Source organism: Macaca mulatta, chromosome 6 (genome assembly GCF_049350105.2).
Source record: "Macaca mulatta isolate MMU2019108-1 chromosome 6, T2T-MMU8v2.0, whole genome shotgun sequence".
NCBI lineage: Eukaryota > Metazoa > Chordata > Mammalia > Primates > Cercopithecidae > Macaca > Macaca mulatta.
The window spans coordinates 187,095,001-187,118,646 of record NC_133411.1 but is presented as its reverse complement, the minus strand read 5'-3'; the positions used below and the strand labels follow the sequence as shown (position 1 = coordinate 187,118,646).

At 55.1% G+C, this 23,646-nt stretch overlaps 1 protein-coding gene across 1 annotated transcript in view; it reads left to right on the top strand.

The window, feature by feature from the left end:
• COL23A1 (collagen type XXIII alpha 1 chain) overlaps positions 1–23,646 on the top strand; it is a 362,273-nt gene that overhangs the window by 303,848 nt on the left and 34,779 nt on the right. Inside the window, exons 4-5 of the mRNA XM_015141597.3 lie at positions 4,410–4,417; positions 6,462–6,488. Of these exons, the coding sequence (XP_014997083.3) occupies positions 4,410–4,417; positions 6,462–6,488 (35 nt within the window). The remainder of the gene's footprint in view (positions 1–4,409; positions 4,418–6,461; positions 6,489–23,646) is intronic.

The window sequence follows — 23,646 nt, the reverse complement described above, 5'->3', positions numbered from 1 at the left end:
TGTGATCTCAGCTCACTGCAACCTCTGCCTCCCAGGTTCAAGCAATTGCCCTGCCTCAGCCTCCCGAGTAACTGGGATCACAAGCACACGCCAGCACAGCCGGCTAATTGGTTTTTTGTTTTTTTGTTTGGTTTGGTTTGGGTTTTTTTGTATTTTTAATAAAGACAGGGTTTCACCATGTTGTCCAGCCTGATCTTGAACTCCTGACCTCAAGTGATCTGCCTGCCTCGGCCTTCCAAAGTGCTGGGATTATAGGCGCGAGTCACCGCGCCTGGCCTAGCTTGGCCTTCGACTTTGCTTCCAAGACTTTCTGCCTTGTGGACATCTTTTGGGTTTATATGGTTGGATCAGGCCTGTCTTTTGTGGCTTCTGGATTACGAACCATAGGTGGAAAAGCCTGCCCTCTCCAACGCTAGAAAGGAATATTCCCACGTTTTCTTCTAGGATTTTTATAGTTTTCTTAACCTGTAAAATCGTTGATCCTTTTGGAATTCATCCTGGTCGATGCTGAGGCAGGGATCCAATTTCATTTTCTCGTGGCAGCTAGTGGTTATAACACATCTCCCCCTGCTGTTCCCAGAGGTCCAGGTGTGGAGGCCCTGGGGAGGGAGCTAGGCAGCGAGCGATTTGGGGAGGCAGATCACCACGTGGAAGGCACCACGGGGTTCGGGCCTTTGTCTTAGGAACAAGACGGTGAGGAGGGAAGTGTCAGGATCAGATCTGCGTTTTGAGAAATGTGACCCTGGCCCCAGAATGGGAGACGGGGGCGGTGATGGGGCGTCATTCTTGAAGCCATCTCTGGTCCCAGGTGCACCCATCTCATTGCTAGTCGGTGCCAGCCCCCGGGTCACCAGCCCTCTCTCCCACAGTGCTTCTGGGTGAATTCTTATGAATCTTGATAGCCACATAGAAGCCCCTTACACAGCCTGGCGTCTGGACTCCGTGGCCTCCTCTCCCCTGATAGGCTTGGCCTCCTCTGACCACAACCTCTCCCTCCCGAGGTCTCTCCCGATATACATGCAGCATCCACAAATTCTCAGTTCACAAATTCCAGCCCACTCCCTCTCCCTGACCCCTACAACCCTTCCGTCTCCAGCCTTCGGATCCATGGATCCCAGCCCCTGGCCCCTCACCCCTCCAGCTGGAATCCTGCCAGCTGCCCCATGCCAGACCTCCCTGCTCCTCCCTCGGTCCCACTCAGCAAAAGCCCCACCCCGGACTGAACCCAGCCCCCTCCACATGCTCCACTCCAGTGTGTACCGATTACCCAGCTGGAGAGGAACGCCCCCGCCCCCCGTGGCTCTTTCTGCCGCCTGGCTGAGGCCACGTTGTCCAACCCATTCAACCTCTCCTGCTCAGTCCCCCAACGCCTCCTGCACCGTCATCACCTGAGGCTGACGGCCTTGCTTCCTGCTTCACTGGGAGAGTTGGCACGATCAGAAGAGAACTTGCCTGAACTCCCACCTCCATGGCACGTGCCTGGCAGCACCAGGCACTCTTCCTCCTACCATCTCCACAGATGGACTGTCCAGGCCCCCATCTGTGCCAGCGCCAGGAGCCAGCCCTTCTCACCTCCTCAAGAACGTTGCTCCAGGAATCTCCCCTTCTCCCCCCACGCCGAATCCTCTCTCTCTGCTGGACCACTCACATCCTACAAACGTGTGGCCATGTCACTCATCCTAAAGAAATACCCATCGCCAGGCCCCAGCCCCACAAAGCCACTGTTCATTTCCTCCCCTTTGCTGCAGAGCTCCTCAAAAGCACCCACTGTCCGCATCCCTCACCCTCCTTCTCTCTGAAACCCTCTCCCATCAGACCCCACTCCTGTCACTCCCTAAACATGCCTCTGCATTGCTGCGTCCAGTTCCTGGTCTTCTTACCTGGCCCATCTGCAGGGCGGTTCCTTTGCCCCGTGCACAGCGATCGCTCCCTCCGGGGACACTTTCTCTACTTCGCTTCCAGGACTTCCTGATCTCTCTATGTCCAGCGGTGCCACGTGTGCCAAGCTTCTGACCCCTTCAGCCGGGCCTGTCCCACCACTGTCTCCCCACCTCTATTGATGGCAGCCCCATCTTTTCAGTTGCTCAAGCCAAAACTAGGGAAATCCTTTGGCTGTGCTGTCAGAATCAATCCAGAACCCAACCACGTCCAGCACTTCCACTGCCACCACCAGCTGTGGGCCACCGTCCTCTCTCCTCTGCACCATGCGGCAGCCTCTGCGTTCTACCCCTGCCACCCCGCACCGGGGGATCTTTAAAATGTGAGCCAGGTCACATCCTCTCTCTGCTCAAGGCCCTACCCAATTGCCCTACCTCATTGCCTCTCTGAAGCCGCCTCCCACTGTTTCTTGCTGTGAGGGAGAGAGCGGAGGAAGGGCAGAAATAGAAGGGGGTGTGCGACCAAGGGATGGCTTTGCCATCTGAGGAATTAGAGCGTGTTTCAGAGCTGTTGGGCAGGACTTGTGTGAGAGGGCAAGTGTGACTGAGATCCAGAGGGACTGTGGATGGCGCCAGACTCTGGGCAATACAGAGGGGACAGTGGCCTAATTGAAGGTGGGTCAGTTCCTCTGAGTTAACCTGAAGGCATGGAGAGGAGGGCAGGTGCAGGAGCAGTTGTGGGTGCAGGTGCAGGAACAGATCGAGGGGGAGGGGCAGGTGAAAAGGCAGGTACAGGTATAGGCATAGTTGCAGATGCAGGTGCAGGCACAGGGGAGGTACAGATGCAGGCGCAGGCTGAGGTGCAGGTACAGGCACAGATGTGTACAACCGGTGTTGGAAAGACGATGGTGAACCTATCCGGCAGCTTTTGTTTGCTTTGGAAAATAGGAATCAAGGTCATTTTGAGGAGTCAGCTCAATGGGATGTCCAGGTTGCCAGCATCTTGCTCTGCTCTGCCTCTGATCTAGACTTGGGGAAACCACTGTCCCCCATGTCATCATTCTTGGGTATGAGTACATCAGTGTTTCAAGCCAAAAATCCTTGTCATCTCTCTCCTTCCTCTCTGTACCACTACCGTGCGAGCCCCACTCTCCTCTGACCAACATCTCCTGAGTCTCCGTTCCCCCCTTCACCCACCAGCACCTGCACAGGGACACCTCGGCGCATCTCCAGGTGCACTCTTGTCCCTCCCCATCACTCCTCCATGCAGAACCCTTCACTGACTCCCCTTCACCCTTAGAACCAAGCCCCTCAGACCATGCCATGGAAACAAACCCCCAGGCTTGGCCGGCCCTGCCTTCTCTGGCCCTCCCTCGCTGCAGCAGCCTTCACTTCTCCTGGCTCCTCAAAAGCCCATGATCTTGGCATGTTCTGAGCTTGTCCATCTCTGCAACACTCCTCCCTCCTCTTTTCTCACCCTCTGGACTCGGCCCAGTCTGGGTCAGGGCCCTTGTGCTGTGCTTGGAGCTTCCTGGCCTTCTCCCTGTGTAGATGTCCTCTTCGGGATCTGTCTGCTTCATCAACATTCATGAGTCAGGGCTCTTGCCTCTTGCACTCACTACTGGTCCCGTTAGTTACCGCCATGGCTCCTAGCTCATAGTTGGGACGTATAAATCATGCTGGTCACTGACTGCCGGGTGCTGCCTCCCCGTGTAACCTCGAGTGAGGTTTGGGGTCTGGTTTGCCAGCGGCGTGGCTCAGTGCACAGCGCCTAGGGCTGGTAGAGTTGGGAGACCTCCTTCCATCCAGCATGCGCTGACTCCACCCCTAATCAACGATGTGGCCCCACACAAGTCGCGGCTCTGTGAGCCTCTGCGTTATCCGCTGTCCAGTGGAGATGTTCATCAGACCTCTCACGAAAGATGGTTGGGAAGGTCAAATGCAATAATGGGTATGCTACATGCCTTGCAAGCTGTGAGGTGAAGCCCCCGTGGGCCTCATCAGGGTTCTCTGTGAGCCCTCATCTGGTAGCCAAGTCTCAGCCACAGCCCCAGCCCCTGCTACTCCTCATGCATTTCTAACCCTGGGGCTGGGCAGCAGGAACCCCTCCCCCAAAAAGCCTGTTCAGCCACACCCATCTGCTGTTCCTCCCAGTATTCTCTCTGTCCAAAACGTTTGCTCCCCCTGTCTCCCCTCAGTAGAAGCAAACCATCCCCTCAGGAGAACCAGAGCTTGTTCTTTAAGTAGGAACAAGTTCCGATTCCTACTCAGCGCGAGAACCCGAAGCTGCCTGGTGACATGAGTGCCTGCACCCACGGCTGTGGGAATTGTCACCACCAAGCCCGGGACCACCCCGGGCTCTCCAAGAGCAAAGGCGCTCCTTCTGCTCTGCCCCCAGCTCCAGGCCAAGCAGGAAACAGCCATGGCAGCATCAAAGCCTTCCAGGGAGGGGCGGCCAGGAGCCGCGCTGAGGACAGGCGAGGGGACTCTGCCTTCCATGCTGACTGTGGCTTCTCTGCTTGTGTTTTGCAGGTCCTCCAGTAAGTGTCCTGGACTGTGCTGTCTACTTCTGAAAGATAAGATGTTCAGTTTTCTCTCTGTTGCAATTCCATGAACATAATTTTGGTTAGGGAGGTGTGTCCTCAAAAAAAAATCAGTCCTATTAAAAAGTGGCCAGGCATAGTAGCGCACGCCTGTAATACCAGCACTTTGGGAGGCCAAAGTGGACAGATCACTTGAGGTCAGGAGTTCGAGACCAGCCTGGCCAACATAGTAAGACCTCGTCTCTCCTAAAAATACAAAAATTAGCCCGGCGTGGTGGCGGATGCCTGTAATCCCAGCTACTCGGGAAATCGAGGCATGAAAATTGCTTGAACCCAGGAGGCAGAGGTTGCAGTGAGTCGAGATGGTACCACTGCACTCCAGCCTGGGCAACAGACAGAGCGAGACTCTGTCTCGGAAACAAAAACAAAAAAATCGTGTGTTTGGGGGGAAAAAATCAGTCCTATAGAGGAGTCATGTTGTTTTTTAATTTGTAGATGAATGCAGGCACAGAATTCCACAGGCCTGACCTGCTCACCGAAACGTTCTGTGACCATTTTCCTAGCAAGAGAGCCAGCGCACAAGCCTGGCTGTTCCTTGCCAAATCTTGGGCTCCCCTTGGTACACAGAGATGCTAGCGCCATGCCCATAGTTTTAAAATGCTCTGTGGCAGTTGATGTTTCTAAATGCTTCAGTGCCCCGTGCTTTGGCAGAAAGGGCTGTAGAGTCGGGCAGTTGTCCCAGGAATGAGTCGGGCTTGACCACTAGACCCTGGGGTTCATTTTTCTTCTTTGCCAGAATGTGGATCAGACAGCTGAGACCTCACGAGCACAGCTGGCTGGTGAGGGCGTTGCATGGGAGCAGGAGGGAAATGTCACTGCATTTGTGAGGGGTGTGAAGGGTATGAGGGAAGCACTGGGCGGCTCCCTTGAACTTCTGGCCGGCCACAGGCAGCTTTGAATGCAGGGATTGCACGTGGCCCTAGAAATCCCATTCATTCTCCAGGGCAAAGGATGCGCCTGCCTTTGATTCACGCTGTCAGTTTTTCAGAGCCCGATAAATCCCAACTAATCCATTCAAGAAGCACACTGACAGTCAGCCAGAGCCAAAACCAACCTTCTCAAGGAATTCCTTTCAGATGAACCATTTTATTTTTTACTTCCACATACCGTGATTCATTTCCTGGTCGGTGCCCTTCGGAATCTGGGCTTCTCGGTGCATGTAGCCCCACCGTGAGCCAAGCAAGCCAACAGGATTGTGTTGGTTTATTGGCCTCAAGCGATGTTTGGCAGCAGAGCCCCTCCTGGCTGTCTCAGGGAGGCTGGCGTGCGTGAACTTGCGGAAGTACCTAACGCCGGGGGCTATGGAGTGGTTTTTTTTTGTTTGTTTTTTGTTTTTTGTTTTTCTTTTAACTTGGCAGTGAAAATATTAAATGGATTAAACAAATGCAGAAATTCTCAAGCTGCAAAACCTGCAAGGGTCTGACCGGGGAGATGGTGCCACACTTTGGCACCCAGGCAGGGTGGTCACTGCTCCAGGGACCAGAACTAGGGGGCAGAGAAGCCTCCAGCCACAGTGAACACCCCCCATAGTCCTGGCTTCTAAGGCTCGCTTTCCTGGTTCACCCCATCCCAGTGGCAGCTGAGAGGAAGCAGGCTGACTTCCAGGCCTCTCGCAGGCCCAGTTTAAGGAGCATTTGCAGTTCCTGGTTGGGTCATGTGGCTGTGGCTCCACCCTCCAGAACCCCACGTCCCCACGTGACATTTACCCTATGCCCGGCCAGCATGGGGAGGACATTCATGTGACTATGCCTGGGGACCCTGATGAAGCCCCGAGGCTCCTGGTCCCACCCGCCTGGCCCTCCGAGGCAGGAAAGGGCTGCTCTGCCCCCAAGACTGCTGGAGCCCTTGAGTCCTCCCCTCAGAGCAGGTCACCAGCCAGCTGTCGGGGGGTGGTGTGGGACTGGGCCCTGATTGAGCTCTAAGTGCTGCCATATGGTTTCTGCCGAAAGTCTGATTATTAATGACATATTAATTACCACAGGGGCAATCAGGACGCGATGGCTACCCGGTAATTTGTCATTTATTTTTTGCTCTCTTCGCCCTTTTCTCTTAAACCAATATTCTTTCCCTGAGCCTTGATTTAACTCTGTCTGCGCTGCTGTCTCCTCCTCTGCTCCTCAGCAGTAGTGGCCTTTCTGTGGAGGGTGTTAGCGTGAGCTCCAGGGCTGCACAGATCTCCGGGGCTGCCCTGGAGGCAAAGCAGAGCACCTCGCTCAGGTGTCTGGGTGGCACTGAGTCCACCTAGCACTGCTTCTTCAGTAAGTCCAGCCCCCGCACTGTGGCGTGCTCCACTGGACAGGCTGGGCCTCTTCCCAGTGGGTGGAGGACCTGTCCCAGCCACCGCTCCTCGTCGTCACTCGATAACAGGAGACTGGCTGGTTCCAGTTTGGCCTTGTAGTGTCATCCTTTGGCAGATCTCTTAAAATGAACCCAAAAGTTAGCGCATTCTTGGAATAGATGTCCCAGCCCAGGCCAAGTGAGTGCCACATCAGCAGCAAGGCACAGTGTGGCTGTGCCACCGCCAGGTCCTGCGCGGGGGTTGAGGGTCGTGGCGGCAGCATCCGGAGGTCCTGGGACATCGGAAAGAGCAGGGGGAGCCCAGCAGAAGAGATTGGCAGGGCCAGCAAGGGAGGGGCAGATTCATTCTGTGCCTCCGGGGCAGGAAGACGCAAGGAGGGAAATGCTGGCTGATTCAGGGGCCAGATCTGTGCAGTCGGGACGGCTGGCAATGAAGAGGGGTGGTCCCTGGTCCTGCAGTGGAGGAGAGGAGTCCAGACCCAGCACCAGGGAGACTTGGCATAGGGGGTCCACTCTGCTTCCTCCTGGCTGAGTGACCTTAGAGAAGGTGCTCACCTTCTCTGAGCTTTAATTTTCTGCTCTGTGAATGCAGAGATGAAGGCACAAAATGTGTCACAAACGCAGCCCTCCAGGACTTGGTGGTAACTCTGGGGAACATTGACTTCATGCCAGAGTGGCCCCGTGCTGGGCTGAGTCAAGTTTGGGATCTCCCAAGCAGTCAGGGCAGCTCCCCCAGCAGCAAACAGCCTGGCCTCTCAGACTCCGCGGGAGTAAGAATGCCATGTGAAAAGCAGCCGTGACCACCCTCATCCCACGGCACACACTGGGGTTAGGGCCCTGCCACCGTCCCCAGCTGCTCTTCTGTCTAGGCAGGGGTCAGGCTTCCGTCTCCTGGGCACGGCAGCCCGGACCTTTGGGTGTCCAGCGTCTTGAGGAAGCACAGGCTTTTGCTGCAAAGTTCAGCCCCGTGTCTTGGCATTATTCGCTGTACCAGCACCAGCCCGGGAGGACCGGAGACTAACAGAACCACTCCTGGCACGACCCAGTTCCCTTCGCCCCGGTTACTCTGTATTCACAGGTCCAGAGGGGAGAGGGTAGGGAGTGGGCGAGCAGTTTCCATCCCCTCTTGTCCATTGTTTCCTCGGAGCAAACAGTGACCCAGCGGTCCACAGCCTCGGAGAAGATGCTGCCTGCATACCCGGGGGAGGGGTGGGGGCTTGTTCTCAGCCACACCAGAGCAGCTGCCAGGGGCTTGTTCTCAGCCACACCAGAGCAGCTGCCAGGGTCTGGGTCCCACAGAGGTCTCTTCTCCCTCACTCCTTCCTCCCGGGACCCAGCTGGGTGGGGTGGGCAGCTGGCCCTGCGGCCGACAGGCGGGAGGCTGGGTGTGGATTAAGTAGCTGGGCATGGTTCTCATCTCTGCAGCTTACTCTCTGTGAAGCCTTGGGAAAGGAAAGCCCCTTGGCTTAGAGCACCCAGAACGTGAGTCAGGGCAAACCCGGGGCTGCTGTCCCTGGGGCTGTGACAGGACTGTCGGGAATTAAAGATGAAGTTGAGTGTGGAGGTGGTATCGGGCTCCCTCACACCTGGGCCTGGCCTGGAGAAAGAGCGCTGTCACTGTCGGGGCTGGGAACGGACAGATGGATGTGTGTGGAGTCCTGCGGGTGTCCCTCAGGCTTGACACTGGGAGTTTTCTTGGAAGGAAGAGAGTTGGGGTCCAGCAAGCCCCCCCACTTCCTGTGTGTAGGCAGCTCTGGCAGCCGTGCCCCTGGTCCTATCAGCAGCTCCCCAATCACTGGGAAGCCTGAGCAGGCTGGGCCTGGTGAGGGGTGAGGGGACCCTGTCAAAGTCTCTAGGAAGCTGGTATCACAGCCCATGATGGCCTTCTCCCTGAGGTCACCCAGCCCCAGCTTACACACGGACCCCCATTTCCACACGGAGGTAGGCGTCTTCCCTGGGTGGGCTGGATTCAGGGCATTCATGTGGCCAGCACCAGGAGCAAGCCCAGCTGTGCGCCTCCAAGCCCCTTGTTCTCGCACCGCCACCCGGGCCATTCCTTCTGCGAGACCCACAGGGTGGGGCAGACACCCCGCTCAGCTTCCCCTGCAGGAGGAAAAGCAGCCGCATTTGAGGAAGGGGGGGATCTTTTGCAGGCTCCCGGGGCCCAGGTCCTGAGCAGAAATTCCTATCTCTTAGCCTGTGGAGGACAGGAGGGCTCTGCCCAGCTCTCAGCCTGAGGTATATTTGCAGATGGCTCCATGTGGTCATCCCAGAGGCTATGGGGACTGCCTCCTGCCGAAGGGCCTGGGCCGCCTCCGAGGCCCGTCATGTGCAGAGGACACCGTGGCTTTGAGTCAGTCACCTGCGTGGACTTGGGCCGGCTACTTGACCTCTGGGGCCTGGGGAGATGACACCTGCAGAGCTGGGGTTAAATGAGTGTCAGGCACAGAGGCCACGTCCGTCCTGTGTGTGGCAGCCCTTCCGTAAATACCGCCGTCTTTCCTCATCGTTGACAGTCTCAAGAGAAGAAAAGATGGGTTTCAGAAAGCGTTCTAATCTACTCAGTATAAAATTGCAATATTTGGAAAAACAACTTAGAGAATGGTCAGTTTTAGAAAAAGGTTTTGTTTGTTTGTTTTCGTAGCTTAGTAAACTTCTGGACCGGCCTCAGGGAGAACTTCTTTTTCTTTCTCTTTGTGCCAGTATCTTATCCCTTTGTAAGAGCGAGAATAGAGTCCGGCCGGGGGCGGTGGTGGAGACTGTCAGTGCTTTTCCAGATTAACTCAGGCCAGTCCCCTCAGCTGAAGCCAGGTCCATATGTGGACCTGATGGGAGTGGCTGGAGGACATGGGCATAGAGGCCACCCACATCTGTGGGGCAGGTTGTGGACTTGAGGAAGTCAGAGCCGACAAGGGCCCGGCTCGCCCTGTCCATGCCCTCCTTGTACAGAGGCTGGCCTGTCCTCTCTGCTCCGAAGGATTCATTAACAGCCTCTTTTGATTACTACAAAAAGCATGTTTATTGTAAAACATTTGGACAGTAGAGAAAAACACAAGGAAAAAGCATCTCTAATTCTGCCACTCACAGATAAGTCCTCTTATCTTGGTGATTGTTCTAGTATTTCTTATATGCAAGTTTGCTTTTATATTTATTGCCTTTAAAATAGAATTACAAGTGCCTTCTTAGCACAGTAGGCAGCACGTCAGTCTCATAATCTGAAATACAATTACATTGGACTTTTTTTGTACTATTTTTTTCACTAAATATAGCATGAGACTTTTCCACATCATTAAAAATCCTTAGAGAATGTAATGGCTACATTGTATTTGTTCCGATATATCATTTATTTAACTAGTCTCAAAGTTAAATTATTTATATTGACAATTTTTCACCCTTACATTCAACATCCTGGGAATAAATATAGCTTATTTCCATGATTATCTCCTTAGAATAAATAACTAAAAGTGGAATTGCTACACCAAAGGGTTTGCACATGTTTAAGGCTTTTGATGTGTATTGCCAAATTGCCCTCCAGGAGACTGTACTAATTTACATTCCCACCAACAATGAATAAATGCTGCATATTTCCCCAAATGCTGGCCAACTGTGGGTATTATCCTTTTAAAACTACGCCAATATAAGTTTTAAAATATATGCATATATGTATGAATATTGTTTTAATTTAGGGCGTATTTTAATTAGAAGTAGTCAGAGATTAAACTAGTTTTGATAAGGTTTGTGTAATCCTGTCACCTCGTGGTAAAGGTTGGAATTGCAGGCATAGAGTTTAAAGAGGAAATCACCCGTGTTTAAGACCTTTTGGATCCCAACTGGTCCAGAGACAGAAGACATCATGGAATCAACAGCATAGGGATAATGCTTTACTCAGAACATTGTGAATCAAAGGTTGGGCCTTCAGAGGAGCCCTAGGCGCAGCACGCTTGCATTTTGGGGCAGTAATCAGTATTTATGTTGATAAAGTGATTTTGCCGTCTCAGAAATAGGAGGCTTGGCTGTGTTCAACAAATCTGATGGGTGTCATACCCTGGCCTGGGCACTGGGATGGCACAAAGATGGATCAGGCCCAGTCACAGTCTTTGGAGAACCATATGGGAATGGGAGGTTGCCCTGGGAGAGAGAGAAATGAATAATTAGAAGCTCAATGTCATCTTCCTGGAGGTATCTTGTTTATTACAAGCCCTTTTTTCTTCTCTGCTGACTTCTGACTAAGATGAAAGCACCTGTCACTCATGCAGGGCTTAATCTTGCCTAAACTTTGACTTTTACACAGAAAACATTAGACCTTCTCATCTCCTATTTACAATGTCACAATGTTGGCTTTTCCTCTTCTTTGGTAGTTTGATTGTCTTAACTCTTAACATTAGGCTTTAGTGACCTTCTGGTTTGTTTTACACATTCAGAAACCTATTTAAACGTTTCTTAGATATCATTTAATGTGCTTTAAAGAGAATAAAACAAGGATATGATGAGAGTGTTGGCTGGGTGAATGGACAGGTACAATTTGGATTAAATAATCAGAAGGCTTGAAGTGAGATTTAAATGATGAAAAAGCTGCAGAGATCTTGGGGGAGATCCCGGCAGAGGAAAAAGCAAGTGCGCAGGTCATGAAGTTGGAGCAAGCTTTGTGTGTTCAGGTACACTCAAGGTCAGTGTGGCAGAGTGAGTGAGCAGGTGACAGGGAAACAACAGAAGGTGAAGCCAAAGAGGTCTCCCAGAGCTGCACCAAGTAGAACCAAGACGGAGGCAAGGGCTGGGGGATGGGACTTGACTCTGTGTTTATAGAAATCACTTGTCCTGGCTGGGCGCGGTGGCTCACACCTGTAATCCCAGCACTTTTGGAGGCTGAGACGGATGGATCACTTGAGGTCAGAAATTTGAGATCAGCCTGGCCAACATGGTGAAACCCCATCTCTACCAAAAAAAAAAAAAAAAAAAAAAGCAAAAACTAGCCGGGTGTAGTGGCACATGCCTGTAGTCCCAGCTACTTGGGAGGCTGAGGCAGGAGAACCACTTGAACCCAGGAGGCAGGTTGCAGTGAGCCGAGATCACACCACTGCACTCCAACCTGGGTGACAGAGCAGAGCAAGACCATGTCTTGAAAAAGAAAAAAGAAAGAAATCACTTGTCCCCAGAGACAAACTACCAAAGAGCCAGAGATCCCCCCCTCGCGATGCTTCCTTTGGGAACAGAGAAGAAAAACTGTCACCCTTCATCTCCCAAAGCCCTTCCAGTGTGCCAGGGAAGCAGGTGCAAGTATTAAGTGCTTGCTGGGTGCACACTCATGCATGCCGTCCCACCATGGGAGGCTAGTGGTTTCAGCCCTACCTGACGGATGAGAAATCTGAGCTCAGAGGGTGACAGGACTTAGCTGAGACATGGCCTGCTTGCATGCCAAAGGCTGGATTAGCACCCAGGCTATGTGACCCACTCCCTCACACCAATCAGCCAGCCTCTCAAGCTGTCTACGTGAGCAGGGCCGGGGCCAGGATGGTCTGCGTGTTGGCAAGAGAGTGCTTCTCAGACCACCCCGAGAAACGGATGCTTGGAGTGGATGTTTGGTTTCTCCTCCTCATACCTATCTGTATCCAGCCCAGCTGCTCCCTTCCCAACTACTGTATTCCACCCCTGGGATCAAATTGTTAGGATGCTTTCCTGCTTTCCAAAAAAAGAAAACAAAAACTAAGTCTAACTTAAACTTAAAAGTCTATTTATTCATTTCACCACCTCTCCTATTCCTCATTCGTACCTCTATTCGCACCTCCGTGTCATAGCCATTATTAGAAATTAGGGGGTGTGGCTGGGCGCGGTGGCTCATGCCTGTAATCCCAGCACTTTGGGAGGCCGAGGCGGGCGGATCACGAGGTCAGGAGATCGAGACCATCCTGGCTAACACGGTGAAACCCTATCTCTATTAAAAATACAAAAAATTAGTCAGGTGCGGTGGCGGGCGCCTGTAGTCCCAGCTACTTGGGAGGCTGAGGCAGGAGAATGGTGTGAACCCGAGAGGTGGAGCTTGCAGTAAGCCGAGATCGCGCCACTGCACTCCAGCCTGGGCGACAGAGCGAGACTGTCTCAAAAAAAAAGGAAGAATTTCTGAATCTTCCCCTGGTGATGAAACACCCAGCTCTGTCTCACTGTCCAGGGTGTCTCTGCAGAGGCGCAGCTGAGGGCAGGGCATGCTCAGCCTGGGCAATATGGCCAAACCCATCTCTTTTTTTTTTTTTTTTTTTTTGGAGACAGTGCCTTCCTCTGTCGCCCAGGCTGGAGTACAGTGGCATGATCTTGGCTCACTGCAACCTTCGCCTCCTGGGTTCAAGTGATTCTCGTGCCTCAGCCTCCCAAGTAGCTGGGATGACAGGCACGTGCCACCACTCCTGGCTAATTTTTTGTGTTTTTAATAGAGATGGGGTTTTGCCATGTTGCACAGGCTGGTCTCAAACTCCTGAGCTCAGGCAGTCTGACCACCTCGGCCTCCCAAAGTGCTAGGATTATAGGCATGAGCTGCCGGTCCTGGCCGAAACCCCATATGTTTTTTTAAAAAATTTTTAATCTATCAATTAATTATTAAAAAGTAGAAAAGGCCTCCCTGCCTACAGGCAGAAACTGGAGGAAGGGGTGCGGTTAGGAGGCGGTTGCACTAATTTGCTGGTGAAGCCTGAATGACTGAGAAACGAGGGCTGGCGGGTGCTGCAGGTCAGCTCTGAGCAGGTCTGGAACCACACACACTGCACCTCCTGGGCCCCGCAGCGCCGTGCCCAAGCCCCTCTGCAGTCGAGGGAGCGGTAGCTGCACTTCATCTCCGGCCTCAGTCCTGGGAGCAGCGACAGCCAAGGCCCCAGAGGACTGAGAGTTCTGGGCTGAAATGTGGTCTGTGAGACGGGGCCTCAGCCTGGGACCAATTTTGAAATGAAGAACTCAGATGGACAGTTTGTAATTAATCAAGTGAACAAAAAAGGCCCACAGAGCACCGCACGTTCACACGCTCTCTTGCACTCTTGTAGTTCAAAAACAGCTTTGATTGTAAAAATGTTATCAGTTAAACAATTTATCTGAAATATCCCAGATTCATCTGTTTTTAGATTTCAGCATCCTCCATCTCATTTTCGTCTGTCCCCTGCAGTGCTGCCCCGCAACACCCAGATTCTAGTGGAGCTGGGACGGGATAAAAGCAGACTCCGGAGTCCCGATAATGACACCCAGACTGGAACCTCAGGGAGATGCAACCAGGGCCACCCATGCTGGCCGTTCTCCCCAGGGCCCTGAGCCAGCACAGGGCAGGTGTCTCCTGAGTCCAGCCCTTTGTCTTGGTCCAGCACTCTGTCCCCAGTCTCCCCATGAGTGTCCCATGTGAGGCAGCCCAGTCATGGGAGGCAGCCACCCCAGGTCATCGGGGCCTGAGCTGCTGCTCCGCCCTCGGCTCCCAGATGCCTCCTGTATCTGCTGCAGTTTTTTGCATCCTCCTGGCAGCAACCCAGGTACCTCCTGTCCACACCTAGCTCTGGGAGGTGACTTAGCAGGGACAGTAGTGTAGGGGGCCCAGCAGAGGGGGTTGGTCCTATGCTTTGCTGGTTTGTCTGTGATATGTTTGCAGTGTGGTCACTGGCTGGAACCCACTCCCGCTTCCCCAGGCAACAGACCAGCCCCACAGCATCCTCGCCCCATCGCATGGAAAAACATGTTCACAGACCTGCACAAGGTCACCGAGCCAAGCCCAGATCTTCGAAGCAAATAGACTAAAGAGAAAGCAGTGATTTGGGTACGAAGCTGCCCTGCTTAGGACCAGGGCTGGCACCGTGTCCAGCCCATGCAGTGGAGACAGAATGGGCCCAGGGGTCTATAGTCCATGTGTCCTCAGGCGCCTCCCTAGCCCGCCAAGCCTCAGCCCCTTCAGCTGTTGCAGGAGCCAAGGAGTTGACCCCAGGAGAGCTTCAGAGTTGGGCACACAGACTGGGTTCAGGGACCATTCCTGCTGCCCTGTGACCGACTCCAGCTGGGGGGGTGCCTGTGAGGCTGAAGGCACCCCTTTTGGGCCTGAGTCCTCAATGGCAGCGTCCTGGCTGATCTCCCAGGCTGTGGCCGGAGGGCAGGAGTCCAGCGCAGGAGTCCGCCCGGGCTGGAGGCAGCCTTCGGCAGGTCAAGAGCGCCCTCTAGTGTTCCGGCCGGGCACCAGAGCCCGCAGGATGGAGGGTCATTCAATCGTTCCCTTGGCCGTTGATCCATTCAGCAGGCATTTACCGTGTTCTCATTCTGTACGAGGCACTTCGGCATTTGGGATACAGTAGCAGGAAACACATCCAGGGGTCCCTCCCCACTTGGAGCCTGTGGTTGAGTGGGAGAGAGAACAAAAAACTTCCACAAATTCCAGCTTCACTATGCCTTGTGGCCAGGGCTAGGAAGCAGAGCTCCTATAACCCAGACCTGGCCTGGTGGGGGTAAGGGGCACTGCCTTGAGGAAGGGAGGTGTGAGTTGAAGTCAGAAGGTGAAGAGGATGCTGATAAGTGGGGAGTTTCGGGGGGAACACCCAGAGAGAGGGTGCACCCAAGATGGGCCGGGCTGGTAAGGGTGTAGGGGGAAGTGAGAAGCCCATGGCCCTGGAGCACCCAGCCTTGAGGAATTGGCCATCTCTTGTCCACTCTGGGGTTCCACTCCGAGTGGCTGGAAAAGGGGCCTACAGCCCTACCCAGCCAAGCTGAGAGCCCTCCCCAGGCTGGAGCCTGAGGCCTCATCTTCCCAGCCACGTGGAGGTCCTGGGCACAGTTGAGCCAGGCGCTGCAAGGTGGAGGGTCTAGCCTGAGAAGGACCAGGCTTAAACAAAATCTTTGCAAACCCATCCGTCTGCCCGGGGAGCAGTGAGTTCCACATCACGGGGGGTGTGCAAGCCAAGGCTGCTCATCCACCGGTGAGGAAGAGCATCTGTGGTGGGCACTGGAGCCTTGTGGCTGGTCACTGTGGGAGGAGAGGTGGCAGAAGACAGAGCAATGAGTCCATAAGTGAGAAACTGGAGGGGGCGGGAGCTGAGGAAGGCTCCTCAGAGGAGGTGACACGTGAATCTGGAAGGAGCCGCTTGGAAGGAAGAGGTTGTCCTTCAATGCCAGCTTTGCCCTGAAGGCAGTGGGTGAGGGTGTGCCAGGTGCTACAGCAGCCAGAGGAGGGGCAGTCAGCAGGAAGGGCACATGGCTGGTACTCCTGGCCTCTCCGAGCTCCAGATCTTCATCTGTGAAATGGGGATGATGAAGCTCCTGCCTGGCCAGCCTGTGCTCAGGGCCAGTGACATCTAGATAGGGAGGGAAGGGCCCACATCGCTTCAGCTCCACGCCGACCCCTGGCTTCATTTGTCCCAGGGCTGGCCCAGCGCGTCGCAGCTACTCTCATCAACCCAGCCTCCCTCTGCTGCCCGCCGTGAGCCCAGGTCCAGGGAGCCATTCCCTCCACAGCACACTCCGTTTCCAGAGGAGGACACGGGCTCCAGGGAAATTCAGCAGCTCACTCCAGGGTCTACGGGGCAGGACATCATCGTCAGCCCTCCTCCTTCACTGTGCAGGAAGGATGGGTATGTGGGGCAGGAGGCAGGGAGGCTGGCAGAGGCTGGCCCAGCGGGGTGGGAGGACTGGAGAGACGGACCTGAGCTAGAATTGCAGGCTCATGGGCTCATAGACACTTGCAGCACCCGGCAAGTGAGAAAATAGGTGAGGCTGGTTGGGTGCAGGAGAGCAGAGAAAATGGCAGGGCCTGGATCAGGGGCACCTGCCCCATCGGGGTGCAGTTCCGCCCACGCAGTCACCATCGGGGTGCGGTTCCGCCCACGCAGTCACCATCGGGGTGCGGTTCCGCCCACGCAGTCACCATCGGGGTGCGGTTCCGCCCACGCAGTCACCATCGGGGTGCGGTTCCGCCCATGCAGTCACCACTACCACATCTTCCAGCATTTCCAGAGAAGCTGGAAATCCAAATTCTATAAAAACCTTTGCATTTTTAAGGGTTTCAACCAGTTCTTTACCAGTGGGTGACAATTGTCTGTGGAAACCAAGGAAGGCCCACCCCACAGCCTAGGGGGCGGCTCTCAAGGAGGCTGGGAAACCACCCATGAGAGAGGCCCCGGCAGGCAAGGGTGGGGCAGGAGGGCAGAGCTCGGCCTGGGCGTGGTCCAGGGCCACAGGCGAGGCAGAGTGACTGCAGCCTCGGTGTGTGCTGCGAGCTGTCCTGGTCACGCTGGCTCCCTCTAGACTGCCTCACAGAGTTCGGCCACGCAGTAGCGGTCACCCTTCTGTGACGGTCATGCTTCCAGTCAGCTGCTGCTCCCTACTCCAGATTTCCACCCCATCCATAGCTGGCACCAAAATGGGTTGATGGTGTGTCCCCCAGACTTCCTTCCACCAGAACAGCCCACTGTACCTGAGCTGGTGGCCCAGGCAGCTCAGTCAGACACATCCGTGCCCGCCGGTCCCATCCTCCATCCTCCCTCACCCTATGGGAGCCAAGCTTTTTCCTCGCTGCCAGCCTGATGAGGAACAGTATTTTCTGATACCTGACGGGGTAATCATGTCTCTCCCCACCAGTCACGGGCAAATGTGTCATTTCAGCAGGTATTTTGGGATCGGTTCATTTCAGCAGGTATTTTGGGATCGGTTCAAGGGCACAGTGCTGTAAACACCGCCTCTGCTAGCCATGGTGTGTGACATGGACATACGTGTAATTACTTCCAGCACACTCGGACATCACCGAGCAGCCCCTCTCCCCAAAACAGAAGCCAGCTGCTTTCACAGTCTCACAGCATCGTAGAGGTGAGAGGGCCCTGGGAGACTTTCTAGGCCAAGGGTTACAGATCAGATGCCCTGCAGAGCTGGCGAGTCACCTCGCCATGGGCAGCCGGGTAGGTGTGAGACCACAGGGAAGGGTGGAGCCTGTGGGCCAGGGTCTACGAGATCTCCCAGCTTTTCAAGAAAAGCCCAAACTCTGGACGTTTATGTAAAAGGTTGCAAGTTTTAAATGTTGTGACTAATTCATTTGGTTTGGGGTTCTTTGTTTTTTTGTTTGAGACAAAGTCTCGCTCTGTCACCCAGGCTGGAGTGTAGTGGTGCCATCATAGCTCACTGCAGCCTCAACCCCCAGGGTTTAAGCAATCCTCCTGCCTCAGCCTCCTGAGTAGCTGGAACTACAGGCATGTGCCACCACACCCAACTTCTTTTTCTTTTTTCTTTTCTTTTTTTTTTTTTTTTTAGAGATGGGGTCTCACTATGTTGCCCAGGCTGGTCTTAAACTCCTGAACCCAAGCAATTCTCCTACCTTGACCTTCCAAAGTGCGGGGATTACAGGCCTGAGCCATTATGCCCAGTCTGGGTTCTTTTAACTGCACGGATCAAATAAAACCTGGTTCCAGCAAAGACATTGCCCAGTTCCAGCCCCTCACGTCACAGATGAGCAGCACAGAGGGAGGCAGCCCCAGCAGGGCCAAGGAGCACATGAGGGGCAAGTCTCTGACCTTGGTGCAAGCTCTTGGGACCCCACCCAGCTGAAGCTCCTACAGTTTGCTGACTTGAGGTGCAGAGGTCACTACAGAGCCCACTCTACAAAATGCCCTAGGTCCCAGGAAGAAGCGCTCCAGGAGGAACATTGTGCCGCCCTCGGGGCACCAGCAACGGCTGAACCTAACTGTGAGGGTCTTTCCTTGCTTTCCCTAGCACAAAGAATTTGAGTTTGGGAAATTGCTAAGCCCCGGACAGTCTTGCTGCAGCTCATATGTGTACAAAGAGCCTAGGCTGAGAAATCAGGACCATATGGTGCTGACCCGCCCTGAGGGGGGCTGCCCACCCACCCCTCATCCACCAGCCGGCTCTAATGAGAGCTGGGAGGAGGCTCAGGGAACCTTCACGTAGGAATGTGCACTTCCCAAGCTGGGACCTCAGGCCCCACCAGCCTTGTAATTTGATGAATTGTCAACATCTGGGGCATAATTACTAGGCCCTGGCCTGATAATCCTGGTAAGGCCTTCTTCCAGGGGCCTCGTCCTGGTGCATTTTGAGGGCTCCATTCCCTGACAGGAGCCGTCAGCATTAATTACAGCCAGAAAGCAAGACAGGCACCCAGCTCTGGCCGATTTGATCGTTTACTCCTGTCTGCATCTGAACGCCGCCAGTTTATTCATTTGGTTCAGTTCAGCAGATGCTGGAGCCGATCTTGGTGGGGGCTGGGCCAGAGTCAGGAGGACAGGGCCAGTGCTGGACCTTTCCCTGACATAGAGCAAGAGGGTCAGCGCAGGCTTTTCCAAGACACTCCAGGGATGGAGCCACCATCCCCACATCCCAAATGTACTTCACCAGGAAACCTCCCCTCTTCAGCCACACGGTTGTAGGACCACCAGGTTCAAATGCCCGCTGCGTTAGTACCAGGCCAATTATACTGAGCAGGGTTTAATGATTGCAGGGCACCCAGCAAGGAGATGGAGGAGACCCCAGGGCAGGGGGCTGAAATCAGCAGGATGTAGAGACTGCACTCCTCGGTGAATCAGCTCCCATGGGATCCTTCAGACCGGCTGACTTTGTAGTTTCACTGGTGTGCAGGCTCTGAAAGAATATCTCAAAGGGAAAGGGTCGTTTTTCACATTCAAATTGCCATCTACAGAGCGGTTCAGGGGAACCATGACCCTGTAAGAGAACCTGCGATTCTGAGGCAGCCGGAAACCAGTTCCGAGGAAGGGGTCGGGAGCGTGCTGATCTCATGATGATGCTGAATGGCCCGCCAAGCGTGGTTTATTTTTGTTCCTCCCCCTCCCTTCTTCCCTAATTAATTGTATAAAGTTTATAGGGATGGTTTCAACACTTGTTAATATGCCTCAAAAGATGGCTCTGTGAACCCGGCTCAGGAAATACTCAACAGGCCGAGGGAGGGAGAGAGCAAAGCCTCAAATTCACAGATGGCAGAGCCGGCGGCACCGTCCAGGGTCCTGCTGCCAGCCTCTTGGAAGGCCACACACGGGTCATTCCCAGCACTGCCCCCCAGGGCCAGGGCAAACCCTAATCCAGTGTCTGCTTGCCTGTGGGGCCTCGCGTCTTGCACTGGTCTGGGAAACAGAGGCCACTGACCTGGGACCCAACTTGAACTTGTTGTTTGAGAGGAGAATGGCATGACCTGCATTTCACAAATGAGGAAACTGAGGATCGGGGACATTCCGGTCCCTGAGCAAGGCAAGGGACCGAGGCAGCACCAGGGCCGGGGGAGGGCTGCCCACCCGGGGTCCCAGGCCAGCTGGCCGCCTGGCCTCCTGCTCACGTGCAGCCCAGAGCTTTGTTTGTTTCTCACACATCCGGAAACATCCCGGAGCCCAGCTGATCTCCACGGGGAAAGAGTGATTTAAAGCAGAACCAAGGCTTGTGAACAGCTGTGGGGTTTCTCGGAGGGCAGAAGGCGTTGAAAACCTCTGGTGGATTCAAGGGCTTTGATCAGGCAGGGGAGCGAGCTGGACGGTCATGAGCATCTCCAGGCACAGTGTGGTGACATCCATAGATGAGGAACCTGAGGCTCGGAAGAGGGATTTGAACCGGGCCCTGCAAGGCTGAGCCCTGGCCTTTGCTCCGTGAGCTGCTGGTAAACCTCCCCAAGCTACTTTCTTTCCCACTCCTTCTGTAAGAGATGCTGGGAGAGGAACAGGGCAGCTGATGACTGGTGCCCTATTGTCTGGGGCAGGGGAGGGCTGCCTGGATAGGAGAGACCCCCCCCCACCACCCAAGGCACGCCCCTGCCCAGTCTGGGGCTCTGCCCTTCCAGACTACCCAGCTGCTCAGAAATACCCTCATTCTGCTCAGAAGGACTTGCCTTGGGCTTGGATACTTGGACACTTGCCCTGCCATGCCTTTGTCCAGCCTGACCACGCCCCCCACCCCACGCGTTCCGTGGCTCCATTCAGACCAGCCCAGGCCCTTCCCTGAGGCGCTTGTCCTCCTCTCTAGAGCACCCAGAGCCGGGCTCGGCCCCCGCTGCACCAGTAGAAACACCTGGTTTGTGGATGGTCTGCACAGCCTCACGCCTCAGTTGCTTTGCTGTGGCTCAGCCAGGCACTGAGTCCATTAAGGCTGAGTCCACTGAGCCCATTTCGGGGGTGGAAGGAGCACTGTCCTTTTAAAGACCAGCAAAGTAAAATGACGGCTCCGACAGCCCTTCGGGGAAGAAACCTGTTCCGCAGAGTGTAACCCAGTGTTTCTCAAACTTACTCAGCCATGGAATCCCTGTCTCCAGGCAAGCCTGCAGGGCAGTGTGCTGTGGGGCACCAGTTTGGGAAAGGCATTCTGTAGGGTAACTGCGGACAGGGTCCATCCCCTGGAGGTTCACAGCCCAGGGTCCCCCGGCCCAGAGGGCAGGCCCCACTTCCCCAGGACGGGAGGGGAGGTGAGAATCACATCCCCAAGCCAGGCAGGTGCATCTGACTCCAAAGCCAGGCTGCTCCTTCCCTGCCTACCTCAGAGTCCCTTCTTCAGTGACCGCACCCACCCAGCAGCTTCTCCAAGGTCAGCCACTGCCCCTCACAGAGAGCTCGGGGGCCTGGGGGCGGCTTTGTTGCCCACGTGTCATCCTGGCTGTGGGTCGGCTCTGTCCCGGGGGCTGGCCCAGCCCGGTCTGCTCTGTCAGTTCTCGCACAGGGAGCTTTGGTGCCGCTGCAGGCACTGGCTCGGCTTCCGGGAATTGGAATTGGCTTCCCTTCAGTCCTCGGTGGGGGCTCCCAAGAGCACTGCGAACACCCATCGCTCTGCCTCTATTGGGAAGCTAGAAACTGAATTCACCCATAAAAACTCCCAGGGCTCTGATCACACATACAGGCAGGGCCTTTGATGTGAAAATTGGTTTTCTGTCACAGACGGGGCTTCTCACACATCAGAAAGAAGCCTTGGGGACCAAGGCTGCACCATCAGTGACCCCCAGGAACAGTCCTAGGTTGGCAGAGGGCAGCGTCCAGCTCAGGAGGCAGGAGGCCTGCGGCCATAATAAGGTCCAGTCGGTGGACACTTCCAGAAACAGCTGGCAGCACTGAGATGCTCCCTCTGGGGTTGAGGCCAAGGGGACAGCCTGGGCTCCCTTCCACGGGCACTTCTAGAAAGGCAGAGCCCTGTGGTTGTGCGTGCTTCACATCCAGGGGACCGTGGGAGCAGGGAGGATTTCACAGAGGTATGCAAGGCCTGGAGCAGGAGAGAGTGGCCGGGAGGCCAGACAGGACCGCGGCAGGGGCCTGCAGTGCAGACAGGATGGAGACCCAGGGCCCAGACCCTTTCTAGCTGCATGGCCCTAGGCAAGGTCTTCCCCTCACTGGGCCTCAGTTTCCTTCTCTGTAAGAGGGGGATGAGGACACCTACCTTACCGGGTTGCTGTGTGATTGAGACCGAGTGGGGGCCATGAAGAGCTCCTTGAAGAGACCCAGGAAGGACTGGCGCCCACGTGTGTGGGGTCGGGCCCAGGGGAGAAGTCCAGGGTGGGGATGCGTAGTGGGACGTGACCCTGAGGACACCCGGCAGGGCCTGGGTCAGGGGATAGGGGGACAAGGGGCAGGGCCCAATTTAGTGTACTACCGAGGGCAGAAGGCCTGGGGGTGTGGACCCCGGGATCAGGACAGCTAGAAACTGGCAAGAGGACACTGTCCAGCTAGGGCAGCTCCTGGGAGGCTCATGGCAAGGAGTAGAACTACGCCTGTGATGGGGGCTGAGGCCCTGACCTGGGGCCCCCAGGGCCTGAGCCCCCAAGACTTTGGAATGCCCCCACTCCTTCTCCCCTGGGACTCCCCTGGGACTCCAGGCCATCACTCTGATGGCCAAACCCTCGGTGACCATGAGACTGGTGGCCAGAAGCACTTAGACACCAATTTTTAAGAACTGCCTAGTTTCCTACTGCCAGCAAGGCCCTGGCCGGGAGCCCCACATGGAGTGGCCACTCACACCATCTGGGAATGGGCAGATGGGCCATCTCCACACGAGGCTGTCTGGAGGTTGAGCCAGAGAAGCCAGCAGCTTACCTCCTACCTGGCAGGCACGGGGCCAGCTCCCAGCTGTGTCCAGAACCAGAGACCAGGACAGTCTTCCCAGAGCAGGAGGCTGTCCCGGGGGATGAGCTGCCTGCTGCCAGGTGCAGACGCGGGGAAGGCACTCCAGGCAAAGGGAACAGAGAGCCGAGGGATAAAGACGGAAAGGAAGCCAGAGAGCTCGGGGACGGACAGGAGCACAGAGTGACCAGATGGCTGAAGCTGGCCTTAGCCACAGAGGACCCTGATGCTGGGCCCGGGAGTCCGTCCTCAGCCAGTGGAAGTCCAGAGAGGCAGGGACAAACTGAGCAGGGGCCACAGGTCAGGGGCCGACGAGAGCCCCTCTGCTCCTCCACCGCCTACAGGGTCCCCCATCCCGCTTTGGCCAGGCTGCTCTCTTTTGCCTACGGTGCCCTCCCCCACCCTCACACACACACTTGTTAGGTCCAAATACCCCAACGTTACTGTCCCCACAATGCGTCTTCCCGGCTAGGGGTTGGCAGAGCCTCCACCTCTCCTCCCCTTTCTACTACGCAGTGCATGCATTTGCGGCATTATCATTCTTGCCGTACTTCCTTGGTTTGACTTTGCACGTTTTCCCGGGCACATGCTGCCTGCCAGGCCCCATCCAATAACAGAGGCACAGGGATTAGACCCTTTTCCTGACTGTACAGAGGAAGAATTGTGTAGACCCCACATTAACAATAGGTCATGTCACATGTGACAGAATATATGTGGTGGGAACAGGGACAGATGGCCTGACTCTGGGAAGGAGAAAACCCTAGAAGCCTTCCTGGAAGAGGAGGTAACTGAGCTGAAGATGGACAAAGAAGGGAAGGATGGCAGTGT